This window comes from Drosophila novamexicana, unplaced genomic scaffold (genome assembly GCF_003285875.2).
Source record: "Drosophila novamexicana strain 15010-1031.04,08,12 unplaced genomic scaffold, DnovRS2.1 tig00000870-arrow-arrow-pilon, whole genome shotgun sequence".
NCBI lineage: Eukaryota > Metazoa > Arthropoda > Insecta > Diptera > Drosophilidae > Drosophila > Drosophila novamexicana.
Window position 1 is genome coordinate 22,980 of NW_020824830.1, and position 17,050 is coordinate 40,029.

Genomic DNA, 17,050 nt, shown 5'->3' on the forward strand with positions numbered 1-17,050 from the left:
TCGGTTAATGGACGAGATAATTCCTTCTGACCTGCGCTATTGCGTGTTTGGATATTTAGATGATCTGTGTATTGTGTCCGAAGATTTCAGTTCACATCTGGCGGTATTGGTTCGCATCGCTGAGCAGTTTAGAAAAGCCAACTTGACTTTAAATATTTCGAAAAGTCAATTCTGTGTAACAAGTATCAATTATCTTGGTTACGTGATTGGTAGCGGAGGTATTTGCACAGATCCGGAAAAAGTAGCTTGTATTGTAAATTGGCCGCCGCCAAAAAACTTGAAGCAAGTTCGAGGATTTCTAGGAGTTTGCGGTTGGTATCGTCGGTTTATATGCAACTTTTCCGATCTCACTTGCCCCATAACGGACGTATTATCGACAAAGAAAAAGTTTGAGTGGACCCCTGAAGCACAGACCGCAATGGACAACTTAAAAACAGTGCTAACATCCTCGCCGGTTTTAAAAAATGCTGACTTTAAGAAGAAATTTTTCTTACATTGTGACGCTAGTGATTTTGGCATTGGCGCCGTTTTAGTACAGATGTCTGAAGATAATGAAGAACAACCGATAGCTTTCATGTCAAAAAAATTAAACCGTGCGCAGCGAAACTATAGTGTTACCGAGCGTGAATGCCTAGCAGTCATATTAGCCATCGAAAAGTTCCGATGTTATTTGGAACTCCAGGAATTTGAAGTGGTTACCGACCATTCTAGTTTGCTATGGCTTATGCGCCAGCAAAATATATCGGGTAGACTGGCACGATGGGTTTTTAGACTGCAACAATTTAAATTTTCCGTCTCCCATCGGAAAGGCAAAGACCACATTGTTCCCGACGCTTTGTCTCGGTTGCCTGAGAAGGAAATCGCTCAATTAGACATGGGTCCTGTAATAGATCTTGAGTCCGATACATTTATGGACGCCAGCTATGTACAAATTAAAGACAAATTTTCCCAAAATTTTACTCAGTTTCCGGACATAAAAATAGTTGATAAGTTTTTGTATGTACGCACCGAACATTCGAGGGGAGACTCGTCACAAGAAAGTCCTTCGTGGAAACTATGGGTGCCTGATCGACTTAAAGTCGATGTGCTCAAACAAGCCCATGACAGCATAACGTCGTCTCACGCCGGCATGCAAAAAAACCATTGAGAGAATCCGCAGACATTTGTTCTGGCCAGGATTAGTTAAAGATGTACGTGAATACATACGAAATTGCGAGATATGTAAAGAAACTAAGGCTCCAAATTATACCCTTCGGCCACCTATGGGTGCTCACATCCCAACTTGCAGACCATTTCAAAGGCTTTATATTGACCTGCTTGGGCCATACCCTAGAAGCAAAAGCGGTCATGTGGGATTGTTAATAGTCTTAGATCACTTTAGCAAGTATCATTGGTTGCAGCCCCTGAAGAAATTCACCTCAGCTGTGATACAAAAATTTCTTCTTGAACAAATTTTCCATTGTTTTGGTGTGCCACAAACTATAATAAGTGACAACGGCACCCAGTTCAAAGCTCGTGAGTTCAATGCCTTCTTAGCCGAACTTGGCATTAAACATCTGTATACAGCTCTATATTCACCGCAGAGCAATGCTGCAGAACGAGTTAACCGCTCAATACTCGCCGCCATTCGCTCGTATTTAAAACAGGATCAGACCCATTGGGATGAACATATTACAGGGATTTCATGCTCCTTAAGGTCTGCTCTGCACCAATCGATTGGGTGTTCTCCATACCGTGCCCTATTCGGGGTGGATATGATCACTCATGGTACCGATTACAAATTATTGAAGGAGTTGTCCTTATTGGAAGAACCGCAGGCCCCCCTGTTGCGGTCTGACCATTTGGCATTGCTAAGGACAGATATTCAGAAAAACATCAGGAAAGCCTATGAGCGCAATGCGGCTCAATATAATTTACGCAGCAAGCCTGTTTCTTTTCGTGAAGGACAGGAGGTGTTCTGTCGAAATTTTGCGCTTAGTAAATTCTCACACAATTTTAATGCTAAACTGGCTCCCCAGTTTATTAAATGCCGTGTCAAAAAGAAACTCGGAAATTGTTTTTATTCCCTTGAAAATCAGCAAGGAAAAGAAATTGGTACTTTTCATGCCAAGGACATTAGAGTCTAATTCCCGCTAATATACCCGTCTAACGGTAGGATATTATCGGGTGGTGTAATGGTCGCAGTTTTCCTATTTAAATTAAACCGCGTAAGCGATCCTAACAGCTTGCGTTTGTGTAACGACGCTATAGCGATCAGCTTTTGTCTGTCATGGTCAGCTGCGAATGAGTCAGCCGCTGCTATAAACCGCCTGCGTGCACGTTGGCAGCGCAGCTATCTTCCCTCTAATCCGGGAAAGAAAAAAGCTCTGAGACCCTATATAAGCCTGCAGGTCCCGGATATAACCCTTTTTTTTTTCAAAAGTTACTTTACCATCGAAGGTCTGGCTACGGCGGTGCGGACATAGCCCCACCAAAATATTAATCTAAAAGCAACAAGTTCGGGCATCAGTCGTTTAATTCGTTTAATTTAAATTCCAACTAAATTGAACCAAAAACAACAAAAAAATAAAAAGAAAAACCCTAAAAGTAACCGATTGGCGAAATAAATTTTTTTTGTTCATTTGATGATAACCTTTCGCTCCGCCACCCGGCCACCAGCACCTCACCGGCATATATTTCTTTGTGCCAAGATCTGGTCACAGTTTTAACCAGTTCTTGCTTGCCTGCCGAAAGTAATTTTTGGAGGAATAAATCTTGCCGCCGCCGTCTCTGACAGAAAAACCCACTTATTTTGAGGCAGCCGCCACGTGTGCCAATTGGACGGCACTGTAATTTCTTGGGACGGCAATGACATTTCTGCCCCCATTAAATAGACGTCAGCCTCAACGGCGGATCAGCTGCCATACCCTTGCTCATGCCAGCAAGGGCAGGCGCCGTTTCCACAGTTTGGAATCCGGAAGAGGCAGTAGCCTTCTGGGCCCCATTGACGCGCCGCTGATCAGAAGCCCAGATGACATCGCCAATTAAGTTGGCCGGAGCGTGCAGATGCATGAAAATTGCTGTTAAATGTTTTTAGTAAAAAAATTGTTAACTAAATCTTGTGAGAGACTTCCAAAAGTTTGTGAAAAGTGCATTTATTAGGCCCTCAAAAAACCGCGTGCAAGTGCAGTGAAAAAGAAAAATTGACATCTATATACATAGCTTTATATATATAGAAAGGAATACTAGTATAAATCTATCCCCCTTCTTGTAGAGTCCAAAGTCATTTCAGAATTTTTTTTATATTTTTTTTCCCACTTATTTTCGGAGAGTATCTTCTTAGTACTCACAATTTAAAAACCCTCCTGTGCCATAATAATATAATCAAAACAATTTAAAGCCCCACAGAAGACAAAAGAAAACAAATGAAAAAAAAATTAAATAAAATTTGCTGCAAACTCTCCGCTGGAAGGCCTTTCATCGAGGAATACATGTAAGTTTTTAACCTTTTGTTTTGAGTATATTTTCTTATTTTGGCACAGATAAGCACAGCCAAACTGACATGCGCACCTGCTGAGTTTTTTTTACTTTCTGTTTCACATTACGCTTTAGCTCCGATCAATATGTTTATGACCGTGTCAGTCTGGTGAATGCTTATCATCTTTGATTCTACCTACACCCCGCTCAATTACTAGCTGAAACAGAAGCAACCTAAAAGAAAAGATTTTTAACAGAATCAAATATATGTACACAAAGATGTATCATCGTATTCACCGATCAGCTGGTTGCGCTGCGCTCCGATTTGCCCATGCGCTTTGAGCTTAACCTTCTGTTGCCCATATTTTTTTCGACCATACAATTAACCATCAACTACAATTGTATTGACTCTATTATAATAACTTTTTTTTTTGCTTTTGCCGAATACACTTTAGTTCAATTTACGAATGTCATTTTTTTCTTACCTAGCTATATTCTATAATTATTAAAATGCACTTTAGCGAAATTTGGAGAGTTTCTTTTTGATCAATAAGAAAAAAAAATATTAACTGAATAGTTTATAAAATGAATTATTTTTGAAGAATCTTTGAGACATTGTAAAAATATTAACGGACTAGTTTTAGTTACTGAATTATTGTTGAATCATTAATGCCACTTGTAATAAGATGCAGATTATCTAACGGAAGGATTCAGTTTCATTGAATAATGCTTTTGTTTATAATAAATATTAATTACGGATTTTGATTATGAATTGCTAAGTTTTCTTTCCTGGTGACATGGTGATATAATGTAGTAGAAGAATGTTTTTTTTGGGATCTTCAAAACCTTAAACGCTGAAGATCATGGTTGGGAGGGTATCGAACGCGAGAGTCAGCTTACATCCAAGACTTCGCCTCTTCGGAATATATATGCCCTAATGAAAGCTATCACCATTGTATTGGCACTTTAAGTGCTCGTTAAGTTATGCCTGTTTGAGATTTTGTTTCTGCGGAGTATCGGTCTCCAATTTAGATTCTGTAGGGATCCTAAAATAAAATTGTGTATGCAGGTCGAGACATGGCAAAAAGAACCCCCCCACCCGAAAGAGCTAGGGAACAAGAGGATCCCGCCCTGCCATGCTAACTCAACCACGAGGGGCCTCGGTGACTACTTCCCGAATTATTTTGTGAAGATTGGCTGCCAACCGCCGTCACCGTTGCTACCCGATATGTATTGCTAGAGTAGCTTCACCACAGTACATGCTACACGTCTTGGTTTATCTTTTCATTTCATTTGTTTGTCATTTAGATTACAGATTAATTTGAAAAAAGTTCAGACATACATTTATGTAAATAATCAAAACTAGCAAGTATTTTCCACTATATAAAAGCAGGCGCCTTTAGCAAACCTGTAAAACTGATGATCTCTCCTTTTCGGCTGCCTCAATTTGTTTTCATAGTTTTTCTACACATTCTCTTGTATACACAATACAAAGCATTAAAAACTTAAATCTGCGACGCTATTGGGTGGTTCTTTTTTTGTTTTTGTTGTTCTTGCTCTTGACTTTTTATTAAGTTTTGTTTTGGATTGTGGGCTCATTGTGTTGGTTCACTAAATTTAGCTGTCTGCTCTGGCTTATTGGCTGTGGGTTAAAAGGAAGCGCTCGCTATATTAATCTTATTCAACATGTCTGATTTTCAATGTATCCAACCTGAGTTTGAGTTGCTCAAAAATATATGTGTATATTTTGTTTTTGTTTTTTTTTTCTTTTTTATTTATTTATACGAATGTTTGTTTGTCTATGTGTTTGGTGCGTTGACATGCACACATTATTTGTTCTTTACTAAATAGTGGTTCAAAGGGTATTTAATTTTACCATTTGCTCTCGTTTTACATTTACTTTTACTTTTACTTTATTGTTGCTGTTAGTAAGTGTCTGTGTGTGTGTTTGTGTGTGTGGGTGTGTGTGTGTTCATTTTTGTGCTCACTCTATGTTTTTATTTGCCTTTCTTTGAGTAAAGTGTCGTTTATAATGTTAACGCTGCGGCAAATAAATGATGCTTATTTTGTTTGATTGCATTTCCTTTTAAATTCTTAATTAAATTAATTCAAATTCAACAATTTATTTGCAAATGCTTTGACATTTTCGCAGTTTTGCTTTGTGTATGTAAGTGTTAATCATTTGCATGATGTATTTTCTTTATTGCATTTAAAACCGTGCACAATATATTTGTTAAATGTTTGTATTTTATTTTGTTTAAATTTTTTGTTTTTTGTTTTGCAATGTGTATTTAATTGTTTTTTTTTTTTAATTTGTTTGAAACACTTGAAATTGCTCACATCATACTATATTTTATACTCGTATTGTTGCAGTTGCTCGTTATGACTCTTCATGTTTTTCATTTTGTTCTATGTTAGTTAAATTTAATTACGTAGTTCGCTATAATTTACTAACTCGTTTCACGCTCGCTTTTCAAAAGACTTTTAATTAAGTTGCAAACAAAACGAAAAAAAATTGTATAACTTTTCACTTTTGTATTTTGTATTTTGTTGCTGGAGTGCTTTTGTTGTTTTCTGTTCAAGTTAACTTAACCACTAACAAGTGCAGGAAGAATTACGTAAGCGATTAATGGTGCCTGGCAAAAGAATACTAAGAGCAACATTAAATAAAACAATAACACAAACAATTAACAAGCCGCAGTGCGCAGCTTGCTGGAATGGCAAATACAATTAATATTTAACTTATGTTGACTAAAAATAACATCAAATATAAACAATAAAACAGAAACTCAAATTTAAATAAGTATTTTTCAACTTTACAAATTGTCTTTGCGTTGCGACTGCAATTCCCATAATACCCATTCTTTATAGATGTTTGTATGTGTGTGTGTGTATGTTTTGTTTTGGGCGCCAGGCGCTCCAATTTGACTGTGTGTGTTTGTTTCTTGTGGATGCTTGTTTGCTGTGTTGTATTTGTGCCTTGTTAATACTTTAATGGTGTGTGTATGTGTACTCAGTATAGCGCCACATTGGACGCCTTTGTGTATGCATCCCACTCGCAATCGCAGCCATCAAGACAGTCGGGGCATTCCAGCTCACTGTCTTGTCAGTAGAGCCAAGAGACGGGCACCCATTGTGGTGTGGTGTGCACACGTTCTATGGCCGATTCCAGCGTGGCAATCGTCTCGCTTATATCGTTGTTCACAATGGTCAAGTCAAAGAAATGTCCATACAGTTGACGCAGCATATCCGATTCCTTGGCCAAACGCTCCAAGCTGCCATCGTACTGCATTTCAAAATACAAATTTTCAATTACCAAAGCTTAATTAAAAACCCATGTGACACTCTTGTGAGCCTTACATCCGCAATGTTCTGCAGCGATGGCGCCGCTATAAACACCACATAGGGCGTGAATTCAGCTGTGCGCAGAATTTTAAGTGCCTGCGGCTCCACGTCTAGTATAGCCATTTTACCCTCGGTATGTATGCGTCGAATCGTGTCCAGCTTGGTGCCATACATGGCGTCCTCATGGGTTCCTATTCATAAACATTTTGTTTGAATGCAAACTATAGGCAACTAGTTTTATATGCTCACCATATTCCAAATACTCATTGGCACCAATATCGGCCATCATTTCGTCATGTGAAACAAAGTAATAGCTGCGTCCGTTCTCCTCCTCGGGCTTAGCAGGTCTCGTTGTATCTGTTCATAAAACAAGCTTTTTTTAATCATTTGTTCTTAATCTGTTTAATTAGTTTCACTTACGTGGTATGGGATAGGCGTACTTATCGGGATACTTTGATATTAAAGTATTCTTAATATGCCGCCTGCCCACGCCATGTGCGCCTAATAGCACCAATGTCTTCCTCTGAAAGTTCGGATCACCCACTAAATATAAAGGATAACTTATTATTATCTACCTCTTTAGTTGGTTAATTAAATATTACCTGGCACTTTGACAACCTCTTCGTATGTGACCACATCAAGCGTATCGAATATGGCATTATGTTTTGCCAAATATTTGTCCCGACATTGCTTCTTCTTACGCCCAAAGATGGAACAGTTTACTGTGGGTTACATAGAGTGATATGTTTTACATCTATTGGCTGTGTTTAAGATTCGATTTATTGAAAAAACATGCATGCAAACAAGCTTCACATGGCGAGTTAATAAGTCCTTAGTTTGATTCTTATCCCTACTTTGTACAATTGCACAAAGTATGTACTTATCCGACAATTGTTCAGAAACACCAATTATTTAGCATGCACTGTTTCAACTCGAAGCGGATGATAATGGATCTGTTTATGAGCTGCTGTTTATTAATATTAAAGCGCGTCTACTTTTATGCATGATGTTCATATAATGTCTGTATTATAATTAATGGCATTGAACAGGTGATAATCAGCTTTGCGTTTGGTTAATTGTGGTCGATACTCTTGCAGAGAGAAATAGTAATAAATATTGATAATAATAAATTAAATATGAATTGCTTGAGATATTTGTAAAAAAGGATATAATGAATCATCCACAATGTAAGTAATAAATTTGTAATCGATCGGACATGTATTAAATAATTATGACTTACAAAATCAAGAACTCTTATAACATAAAGATTTCTGTATACAACATCAAACAATGCAATTGTAAAAATGATGTAAAAATTTCAAAAATTTTTAATTTTGCAATTTTCACTAGAAAAAATCCATTTTATTTCAATCTTTAGTCCCTCCAAAAGTTCTGCAAGGGTATTTGGCAATCGGTGTCCGATTATACTTTATGTTTTAGATGACATGTTGGTACTTTTCTAGAGTTTTGGGTGTGGAAGTGCCGTTTGAAATGAGCTTTGCTTTGCTACGTTTGGTGATGAACGAAAATTGAGTAAATAGAAAACTCAAGAAAAAACTTTAAAGTTCGGTTGTTGGCAAGTTGTCATTTTATTTATTTGGGTCTTATGAGTATTAGCTACCTGCTGATCCATCACACCCATCTGCGTGAGCGGAACATCCAGCACCCGGCTCTCCTGCATAACATTGTTATACATATACATACATATATATATATATATAAAATGTGTAATTGGCGATTTCACGAGATTGATTATAATATGCATATATATATATATATCTTGACGTAGGGATTGTGTTCGATCTACGTGTGAGTTGCTTACACTTAAGGGCTTATAATACTCTAGGATTTTCAAAATCATTTTTGGGTTCCCTAAGGTTTCTCTAAGGATCTCAATCAATCTAAGGATCTCGACCATGGCCGAAACCAAAATAATTTTCGAGCCAACTTTATCAATAAGTTGGACAATTTTCAAACGATTCAGTCCAAATTTTACAAGCACCTAAAAAAATTAATTCTTTATAGAAGCAGCTAGATTTTTGTAATTAGCATAGCTATTACGTGATGCTTTAAAGATTATATTTTTGAAGAGCCTGAAAATTGGAGAAATATTGCTGCAACAAGGAATATATTCTTTTCTTCAATAAATTCTAATTCTTAAACTTCTTCTTTTAAGTGACTTTATAATTTAACAAATATACTTTTGGACTCTAGAGTGTCATAATCCCTTAAGCAACATATATTTTTGGTGTTGTTTTGTAATATTTTGACGAAATTTAGGGCACTTTTGAAACTACTTCTTTTTTTTTTTGTCATGCAATTCTCTGGTGTAAGTGTTCATGTGTGTATATGTACGGTTGTGCGTGTGTGTGTGTGTGTGTGTTTTCTAGTCGTAAGCTGGACGCTGCAGACAGAGAGAGAGAGAGAGAGAGAGAGAGAGAGCGCGCTTTCATGATGGTTTCTGGCTAACTACGAATTGATCACACACTTCCCAATATTATAGAATTATAAAGCATACGATTATATATTTAGCATCCAATTACACATAAAAATAGTACACATAGTTGGTTAAATGTATTTATGTAAATGTTAAATAGAAATGTGTGAACTGTGCACTTACCCTGCTCCTGCTTGGTCTTGTCAACGGTCTGACAGGCAATGCGCCATTCCTGCAGCTCAGGTGATGGTATCAGGCCCGCTGAACCGCCCACCGTATCAATTCTCGCCTGCCACCAGTGATGATCATCCTTGCTAATGATCTAAACACCAAAAACGTAGCCAGTCATTAGTTGAGTGCCATCAGACTGCAGGCTGCGCCCTCCTAATGCACCTACCTGCAGTATGTCGCCCACTTGGAATGCAATGCCCGCCTGGGCGCACGGTATAAGCTCATCATCCAGGGGATTATAATCGAACTGTGCACGAACAAAAATCTGCACAGCAAATTGGCAAATGGAAAAAAAGAGAGAAGACAACAAAGAAACACCTTTTAGTAGCTGAAGTCGAAGCAACCTATTCGGTAGGGGCTTTGCCTTGAAACCGGAGACAGAGCAGCATCAGAACAAGCAAAGGACATTTGGCTATTTTGCCTTATGCTGATGTTGCGACTGACTGGATAGCCGATGCTTAATAATTAGTCCAATTTTCGCATTTAGATTACATCTAATGAGCAGACTCGACAGCGATGTAAATGCATATGCTTATGTACACACATGTATGCACATGTATTGGTATGACATGCACGTGTGTGTGTGTGTGTGCGTGTGTGTATGTTGATTTGTTTGAACGTGATACTTACAAGCACTGGAGCAGGTCTTATCCTGAATAGCTGCATGTTCAGGTTGGAAGGGAGCAGTGAAGAGCGAGTAGGAGTCATGTTAATGTTAATGGCAAACAAAATAATTGCTTAATGGATTTCCACTACAGGCAACGGGACAAACGAATACTGCATTGATGCACTAATGCATTGATGCCTTCAAAGTGATTCTTTTTAATGATTAGTGTGCTTTATGCTCAATGCTAGTCTACAATCACAATGAGGAAATCTCTAATTTACTTTTCAATTATCAAGGCAAACCAAATCAAATCAAGGCTTCGACTTTGTAACGAGATTCGCAAAGCAAGCTATTGATTCATTTGTCACCTAGAGATACTCGTTGGGCAAGCTATTGATTCATTTGTCACCTAAAGATACTCGTAAAGCTTTATTTATTTTGTTTGTTACTTTCATATTCTTGTTTGTCTTACACCCAAAAAGATAATATCAGTTTGCATGTAAGTCTCTTTAACAAATTAATTTTAAGCTGCCAATGCAACCAGAAAAAAAGAAGAAATGTTTTTTATCAAAATTTGTCACATTTGATTGACAGGCTTCATTGAGAAAATAACATTGACCGAAATCAGTTTAAATTCAAAAAAATAAAATAAAATGAAATTCATTGACCAAAGTTTATAATTTATGTATATGCAGGTTTAGCCTGCTTGCCTGTCAAAATATTTAATTTAACCCCAGGCTAATCATATTTATTACAATAAAATACATTGCAATAAATTGTTCAAATTAAAATCAATTTAAAATTTCAATTAATTTGTTTAAATAAGTGCACAAGCTGTTAGTAAATAATATGGAATGCGTTTAATATTGAATTCTACCAAAATGATATATTCTAATGAAAGAAAATCTTTATTAGTTAAAGGCCAAACTTACCTCACAGGGTGGCGGTGCGCTACGGTAAGAAGGAACTATTTTAAAGGTAACGGAACCGCGTGCCTCGCGCTGCATGAAAACGATTGGTAAGAGGAAAATTTGGCTCAAAATGCAAGTGGCAAGCTTACCAGCATTCGTTGCAATTGACCCACCGACTGATGCTGCACCGGCTGCCCATTGATCTCCCGGATTTCGTCGCCCACGTGCAACGTGGCCTGTCTGTGTATCATGCCGCCGTGCATGATGCGCGCCACAATGCAGCGCCCGTCCTCGGTCATTTTAAGCGTGATGCCCTGCAGCAGCAAAGTGGTTAATGGGAAAACAGTTGTGAGCATCAAGGGGCTAATTGTTGCGGCTATTTTGATTTACCATGGGCTCGTCGGTGTTCTTTTGGAATTGCACAAGACGCACGCGTGTCACATGCTGCAGCTCGCCGCCCTCCACATTGTCCAGCTCGTCGCCATTGAGAAAGGGCACCATGGGCGGCGGGGTGACGCGCAGCGCCTCCTCGCCATAAACATCCCGGGCGACAACATCGTGTGTATGCAGCAGCGCCTGTCGAACAACAAGGTAGAAGCAAAATTAAACACATTCGCTGTTAGCCTTTTCTTGGGCATTTTCTGCCTTTGGCCGAACGAAGGCGACTCGCAAAATTATGGCCGGCAATTAAGCTGCCAGTTATTATGCGGCTAAAAGCCATTTCAAAGCCACTTTCTGTGGAAATTAAATTTCCGATTTGCTATGCCTGTCTCATATATCATAACCCAAACGCACACACACACACAAAGGCGCAGACAGGGTAAGCCCGGCCACAGAGACGGGTTCAAGCGCTGTCGAGCGCCCACACACAACTTGTTTACAACATTAACTGGCAACATTTGTTGCCAAGCCAACAAAAAAAAAAAAAAAAAAAAAAACCGGCTACGAAAAGGCACGCACATGAAGCCCATGATCCCGAGCAGCCTTCCTTCCCAAAATAAAAAACAACGAAAATCACAAAAATTTATTACAGGCGCTCAAGTGCAGCAGCCCCCGGCTCAGTCGGAGCCTACGAGAGCAACGGCTTGACTTTATACAATTTCGCTTTTAATAAATTATGTTTAATAACACTTTGAATATGCTGTGGAAATTAATTTGTGCGGTGTCCCCGACAAACCGCAAGATAGCAAGACAAGGCACAGAATTTGTAATACCCACACACACACACACACACACACACACACACACACACACACACACACACACACACGCACAATGGCAGGACCTCAACTGGGCGAACGATGGGTCATAAAAAAGGATTTTAATGCGTGCCCATGCTGTGTCGCACGAACGTCGCACACCTACACAAACGCACGCACACACACACACACACGCACGCACACTCACTCAGGTATGCACATATACATATGCTAAGTATAGCTAGGCCTTGTCAGCGCTTTTGCGGATAGCTCCATAAAAAAAAACGCAATTTTCATCGTTGATGATTACTCAATGCCAGAAGCACACAAACAGGCTTATACACACACTCACACACACACACATAGAGGGAGAGGCACGTACGCAGCGGCCTCCCTCTGACGCCCACTCAGTTGCACGTTTCATTTCCGCCACAGACGCTGACGCTGACGCCGCTTTAACATTACAAAAGCAGCCGCAGTCGCCTTTTAGTTGGTCTGTCACTAGTTGGTCTTGTATGTGCTGACAGGCGGGCGGGCCAGTCAATCGGGTGGGCGGGGCTGGCATAGAAAAAAATTTTCGTTGCTCGCTTTTAGGCTGCTTAAAAGTAAATTGGCTTTTTCAGTGCGCCTCTCTCTCCGCTTCTCACTTCTTTGAGTACTTTTGCAAAGCCTAAGCAGCTTTCACACACCGTCACTGTCAGTGTCACAGCTCCAGTCACAGTTCCAGTCACTAGCAGCTTCCCAATCAGCATCACTTGGCATTCACTTCGTGCATATATCCGCAATGCCGAGAGTGCATAAATATTTCATAATGCTTTTAACACACTCCGATTTGTTGCCAGCAAGCCAAAGTAAATCAAAATATGAAATCATTTAGGCATGTAGACTACGTATAGTTACAGCATTTGCTGTCGATGGGCTGATTGAGTTTGTGAATTTGATTCACAACTCAATTCCTGGCTACCTAATCGATTTGGGCCAACACAAAAATGCCTCTAATGCTCAGTCATTGCTTGCATATTTCCGACTAACAAATCGTTGATATCAACATATTTTGTTGCTGGGATCTAGCCAGCTCGTGGTTCTGTGTGTATTTGTCAAATGCAAACGCAATTATTTCGACTGCTGCCAATATATTTGTGCTATAAGAACGCATCAAGACGAATCAATGTAATTGAATTGCTACGAGGTCCATTTAACCTCTATCAGAGTTTCTTTACATTAAAGCAAATGTTTTACCAGCTCTTTAATATTAGATATACGCATAAATATGCATATAAACATTTATGTGTTGTTATTTCCATGCATTCAGACTTTTAGTAAATTGATCTAAGATTTAAATTGTTTCCTTCCACTTTTCACAGACACATGCCAAAACATGTAAAGTGTTTTAACAAGTATTTTATAGACAAAGTATAAACTGCCGAGTGCTAAGTTTATATGGCATAATGTGCTTCGAAAAGATTAAGTCAAATATTTCTTAGTTTATTTTTATGTGTACAAAAACAAAAATCAACAGTTCAATCGATAATGTACAAGAAAAATCAACTGTTCTAGCTACTTTTGTAAGTACTTGCCAGTGTTAATAGTCTCTTACTTTACTAACTTGACAACACTTAGTAAAGTCAATAACAGAACATCAATTAAGAGTTGCAACCTTTTAACAAATTTTACATCCTGCAGCACTGTTTCCTGCTAGCAAACATTAAAAAACACTTTTAAAAGAAAGTTAATCCATAAATGAAAAATTTACCGACTTTATCATCGATAATAGCTTGTCAAATTCTTTTTAGCCAACTTTAAGCTTGATATAAAGTAAAGCATTCATTTTTTAAGAGGCCATCAAGAATGCGAATTGTAAAGAAGCTTCTATTGAAAACACATTATTTTAAGGTTAGGGAATTTAGCTCGTCTAATATTACACATATTTAAATTATATTTATTTCAATATATATATTCAGTTCAATTATTGCCGAAATATATATTCAAATTTAATTGTCATTTAAGGTGAAATGGGGATAACTTACAAAATGTTTTCCCCTTAAACAAACTTGCCATTGAACAATGCGCTCAAACAATATATTTATGACAATTTAATTAAATGAAAACGAAACAAATAACAAATAAAATACATTTAAAACTGACTGGAGACTGCATTAAATAAAATATGCATGTTATTTCATTTAATTCTGTAAATTAATATTGTTCACGAAAATAAAAGCGAGTTGCTTTTTGGTGAGCATGCTTCAAGTTTTTAATTTTGCAAACTATTTGGTGACTGTCAGACAAAAATTCTAATTAGTGACAGCATAAAACGAAAAGAGTTTTGCAGCAGAGCGTGCACTGCTGGTAGATACTCTGTAAACGGGTTTATTTAATGGATATACAAAACCTGGAATGTTTTCTGAGAAACAATGAACATATAATGTACATATACTGAAACTAGATAAATACAAACAGAAATGGGAAAATAACTTAAGCTACTCACGCCTGTCAATTATTTTATAGTGTGCTATAAAAATTAACCGGCGTTGTCAGGGTAAGATAAGCGCCAACATCAGATATAAAATCAAAACTTGTTACAAATTTAAATAAGGTTTCTTAAACTGCGTTTATGAATTTTTCAAACTAGCTTTGGTCCTTATATTCCACAACTTACCCTCGAGCTTTACAAAACCCAATTCAATTCCAGTATATACTTCTATATACCTTCAATTCTAACTTGTCTCAGCATACACAGGGTATGCAAAATCCAATATTATTTTGGTGTGCGTTTCGTAATTGAAAACTGTTCGAAATGCAGCAAATATTTCTAATAGGGGCTTATGCAAGGTTTACAGTTGTTCCTACATGGAATCGCTGCTTGCGCAAATTTCTATCTGATTACCAGAACTTTCATCAGTATCCCGGCACGGAAAAAAAAGGCCGGAGAGCTTAGCCATGCTGGCATAAAACGAATTCCCAACCCCACATATTCGGATTCGTTAGCCAGCCAATGCAGACTAAATTCGACTAAATAAATGGGTAATACAATTTCCGCAAACGCAATTACGTACTTGAAATAAAATTAGCTCAACTCGGCAACTATTTAAATATGGCAGGAGGCTTAGGAAACAGCACGAGATCGGAGGGGGGGGCGGGTGGCTGCCGCCCAGTTGGATGTGCAACCGCCAGAAGTAAGCGGTAAACAACGTAATCTGATTTCAACTGAAGCACGCCTCCCGGCACGCCTCTTGGGCAAGCGACAGGCCATAGTTAGCACCAAGTTGTTGGGCCAATAAAACGCTAAATTTAATAAATGCTTGACAGGCGAAAAGTTGAGCAGTTAGGTTTAATGCCTCATTAGTCGCCGCCAGTGCCCCGCCACGGAATCTGAATCCCGGCGGCTTGTGACATTGATAGCCAACGCCAGCGTCAGCAACAAAGTTTTGGGCCAAGCTAACACGAACACACACACACACACGCACGCATAGCAGGCTATACAAACATGTTCAGCTGGTACGTGTGCCTGGCCCGCAGCTGACTTTGATTTCCATGATTAATACTTAAGTACTTGTTAAAGTTTTACCAACACACACTCGGTCAGCAGCTGACACCCCCCTCTGCCCCCCTCCCTCACTGTTCCCAGCTGCCCAACGAGGCGCACAATATGCAGATATTAGTTTACCCCATGTATTCTGGCCTGATCCTAAACAATCGCTTGCTCCGCATTTGGCTGTTTGCTCGGCTCCGGCTGTGTGTGTGTGTGTGTGTGTATTTTGTGCGAACTTTGCTGAGGCAGCAGCAAGGCAGGGCCCAAAACGACTTGAGACACTGGTTAACAGTGTTGAGCAACAGCTTGACTGTGAGAGAAAACATGCAAGCTTTTATTTAACGCTTGCTCACTTGTTGTTTTGGCTTTGTTCCATTTAAGCAAGCCAACAACTTTTATTGGTTAACAATTGAGCTCTGAAAATATGTGTCTAAGTGAAGCCCATAAATTTAGGCTGTTTTTTCTGACCCCTTGCGAACCCTTGTGATAATGGGAAAAACAAGGTCGAAAAGGATTTGATTTAAGCCAAATGTTTAATAATGTTTAGAGTTAAACAAATTTAAGGTTAAATTTTAAGATTAGCGCAACGACTTTTTTTGAAGAGATATATTTTCTATATGCGGAAAAAATATAACGAACTCTGAGAAAGTTCGAAGAAATGCTCAATCAGGCGAAACCGAGTATAGTTTGCTTGTATTTAACCTTCTTTCTAACATAGTTTCATTGCTGCAAACAAAACTAGCCTCATGAATTTATCATAGACCAGTTATGAATCTCACGAATCGTTTAAAATGGTATCGATACTTTAATAAAATAAAATAAGTGGCAGCTGAGCTACTTTTACAAACATAAAAGCTTTTATCTATACATGCATGCAAAAAAACCGCGCTCTGATGCTTCCTCCATGTTTGATCCAGATTATGGCAAATGCACTCTTGAAGTGCTGCGCTGTTTATAGTAGACTCTAGCCATGACTCCTTTTTTCAATTTTGAGGGATTGGGCCAAGTATCGAAAAAGACAAATCCTTTAAGTGGACAACTCTTTAAGCAGATCCATTGTTGAATTTTCATATATGTACAGCCCAAGTCGTAGGAGCTAGGAAAACTGTACTGTAGTTAGCTTATGGGAAATATATGTAACTAGGATGGAATTGTGGAAAATTCCAACCTAAAAATGGAAAACTCAAGGTAAATTATTGTATTAAACTTTCATAGTTTACCATTCGAACGGCCTCAAAGTCATTCAATAAAGATCAGAAGTTTTTAACGCTTTTCGCAACAAAGAGGAATGCTCCTTGGGGGTCAAAGTAAACTTTTTGGCTTCAAGTTCTA

General features: G+C 38.5%; 1 protein-coding gene across 6 annotated transcripts in view; it reads right to left on the reverse strand.

Annotated features, from left to right (window-relative positions):
* Positions 1 to 5,717: 5,717 nt before the first annotated feature.
* LOC115764608 (peripheral plasma membrane protein CASK) overlaps positions 5,718 to 17,050 on the reverse strand; it is a 34,604-nt gene continuing 23,271 nt past the window's right edge. Inside the window, exons 2-13 of one of the 6 annotated variants that reach the window (XM_030707758.1) lie at positions 11,378 to 11,563; positions 11,137 to 11,301; positions 11,009 to 11,077; positions 10,100 to 10,129; positions 9,636 to 9,734; positions 9,422 to 9,560; positions 8,423 to 8,476; positions 7,404 to 7,523; positions 7,222 to 7,344; positions 7,051 to 7,158; positions 6,817 to 6,992; positions 5,718 to 6,742 (exon numbers count right to left, since the gene is read on the reverse strand). In XM_030707758.1, coding sequence (XP_030563618.1) covers positions 6,563 to 6,742; positions 6,817 to 6,992; positions 7,051 to 7,158; positions 7,222 to 7,344; positions 7,404 to 7,523; positions 8,423 to 8,476; positions 9,422 to 9,560; positions 9,636 to 9,734; positions 10,100 to 10,129; positions 11,009 to 11,077; positions 11,137 to 11,301; positions 11,378 to 11,563 — 1,449 coding nt within the window. In that variant the 3' untranslated portion in view covers positions 5,718 to 6,562. The remainder of the gene's footprint in view (positions 6,743 to 6,816; positions 6,993 to 7,050; positions 7,159 to 7,221; positions 7,345 to 7,403; positions 7,524 to 8,422; positions 8,477 to 9,421; positions 9,561 to 9,635; positions 9,735 to 10,099; positions 10,130 to 11,008; positions 11,078 to 11,136; positions 11,302 to 11,377; positions 11,564 to 17,050) is intronic. The other 5 variants (XM_030707754.1, XM_030707759.1, XM_030707755.1 and 2 more) reach the window with 5 other exon arrangements.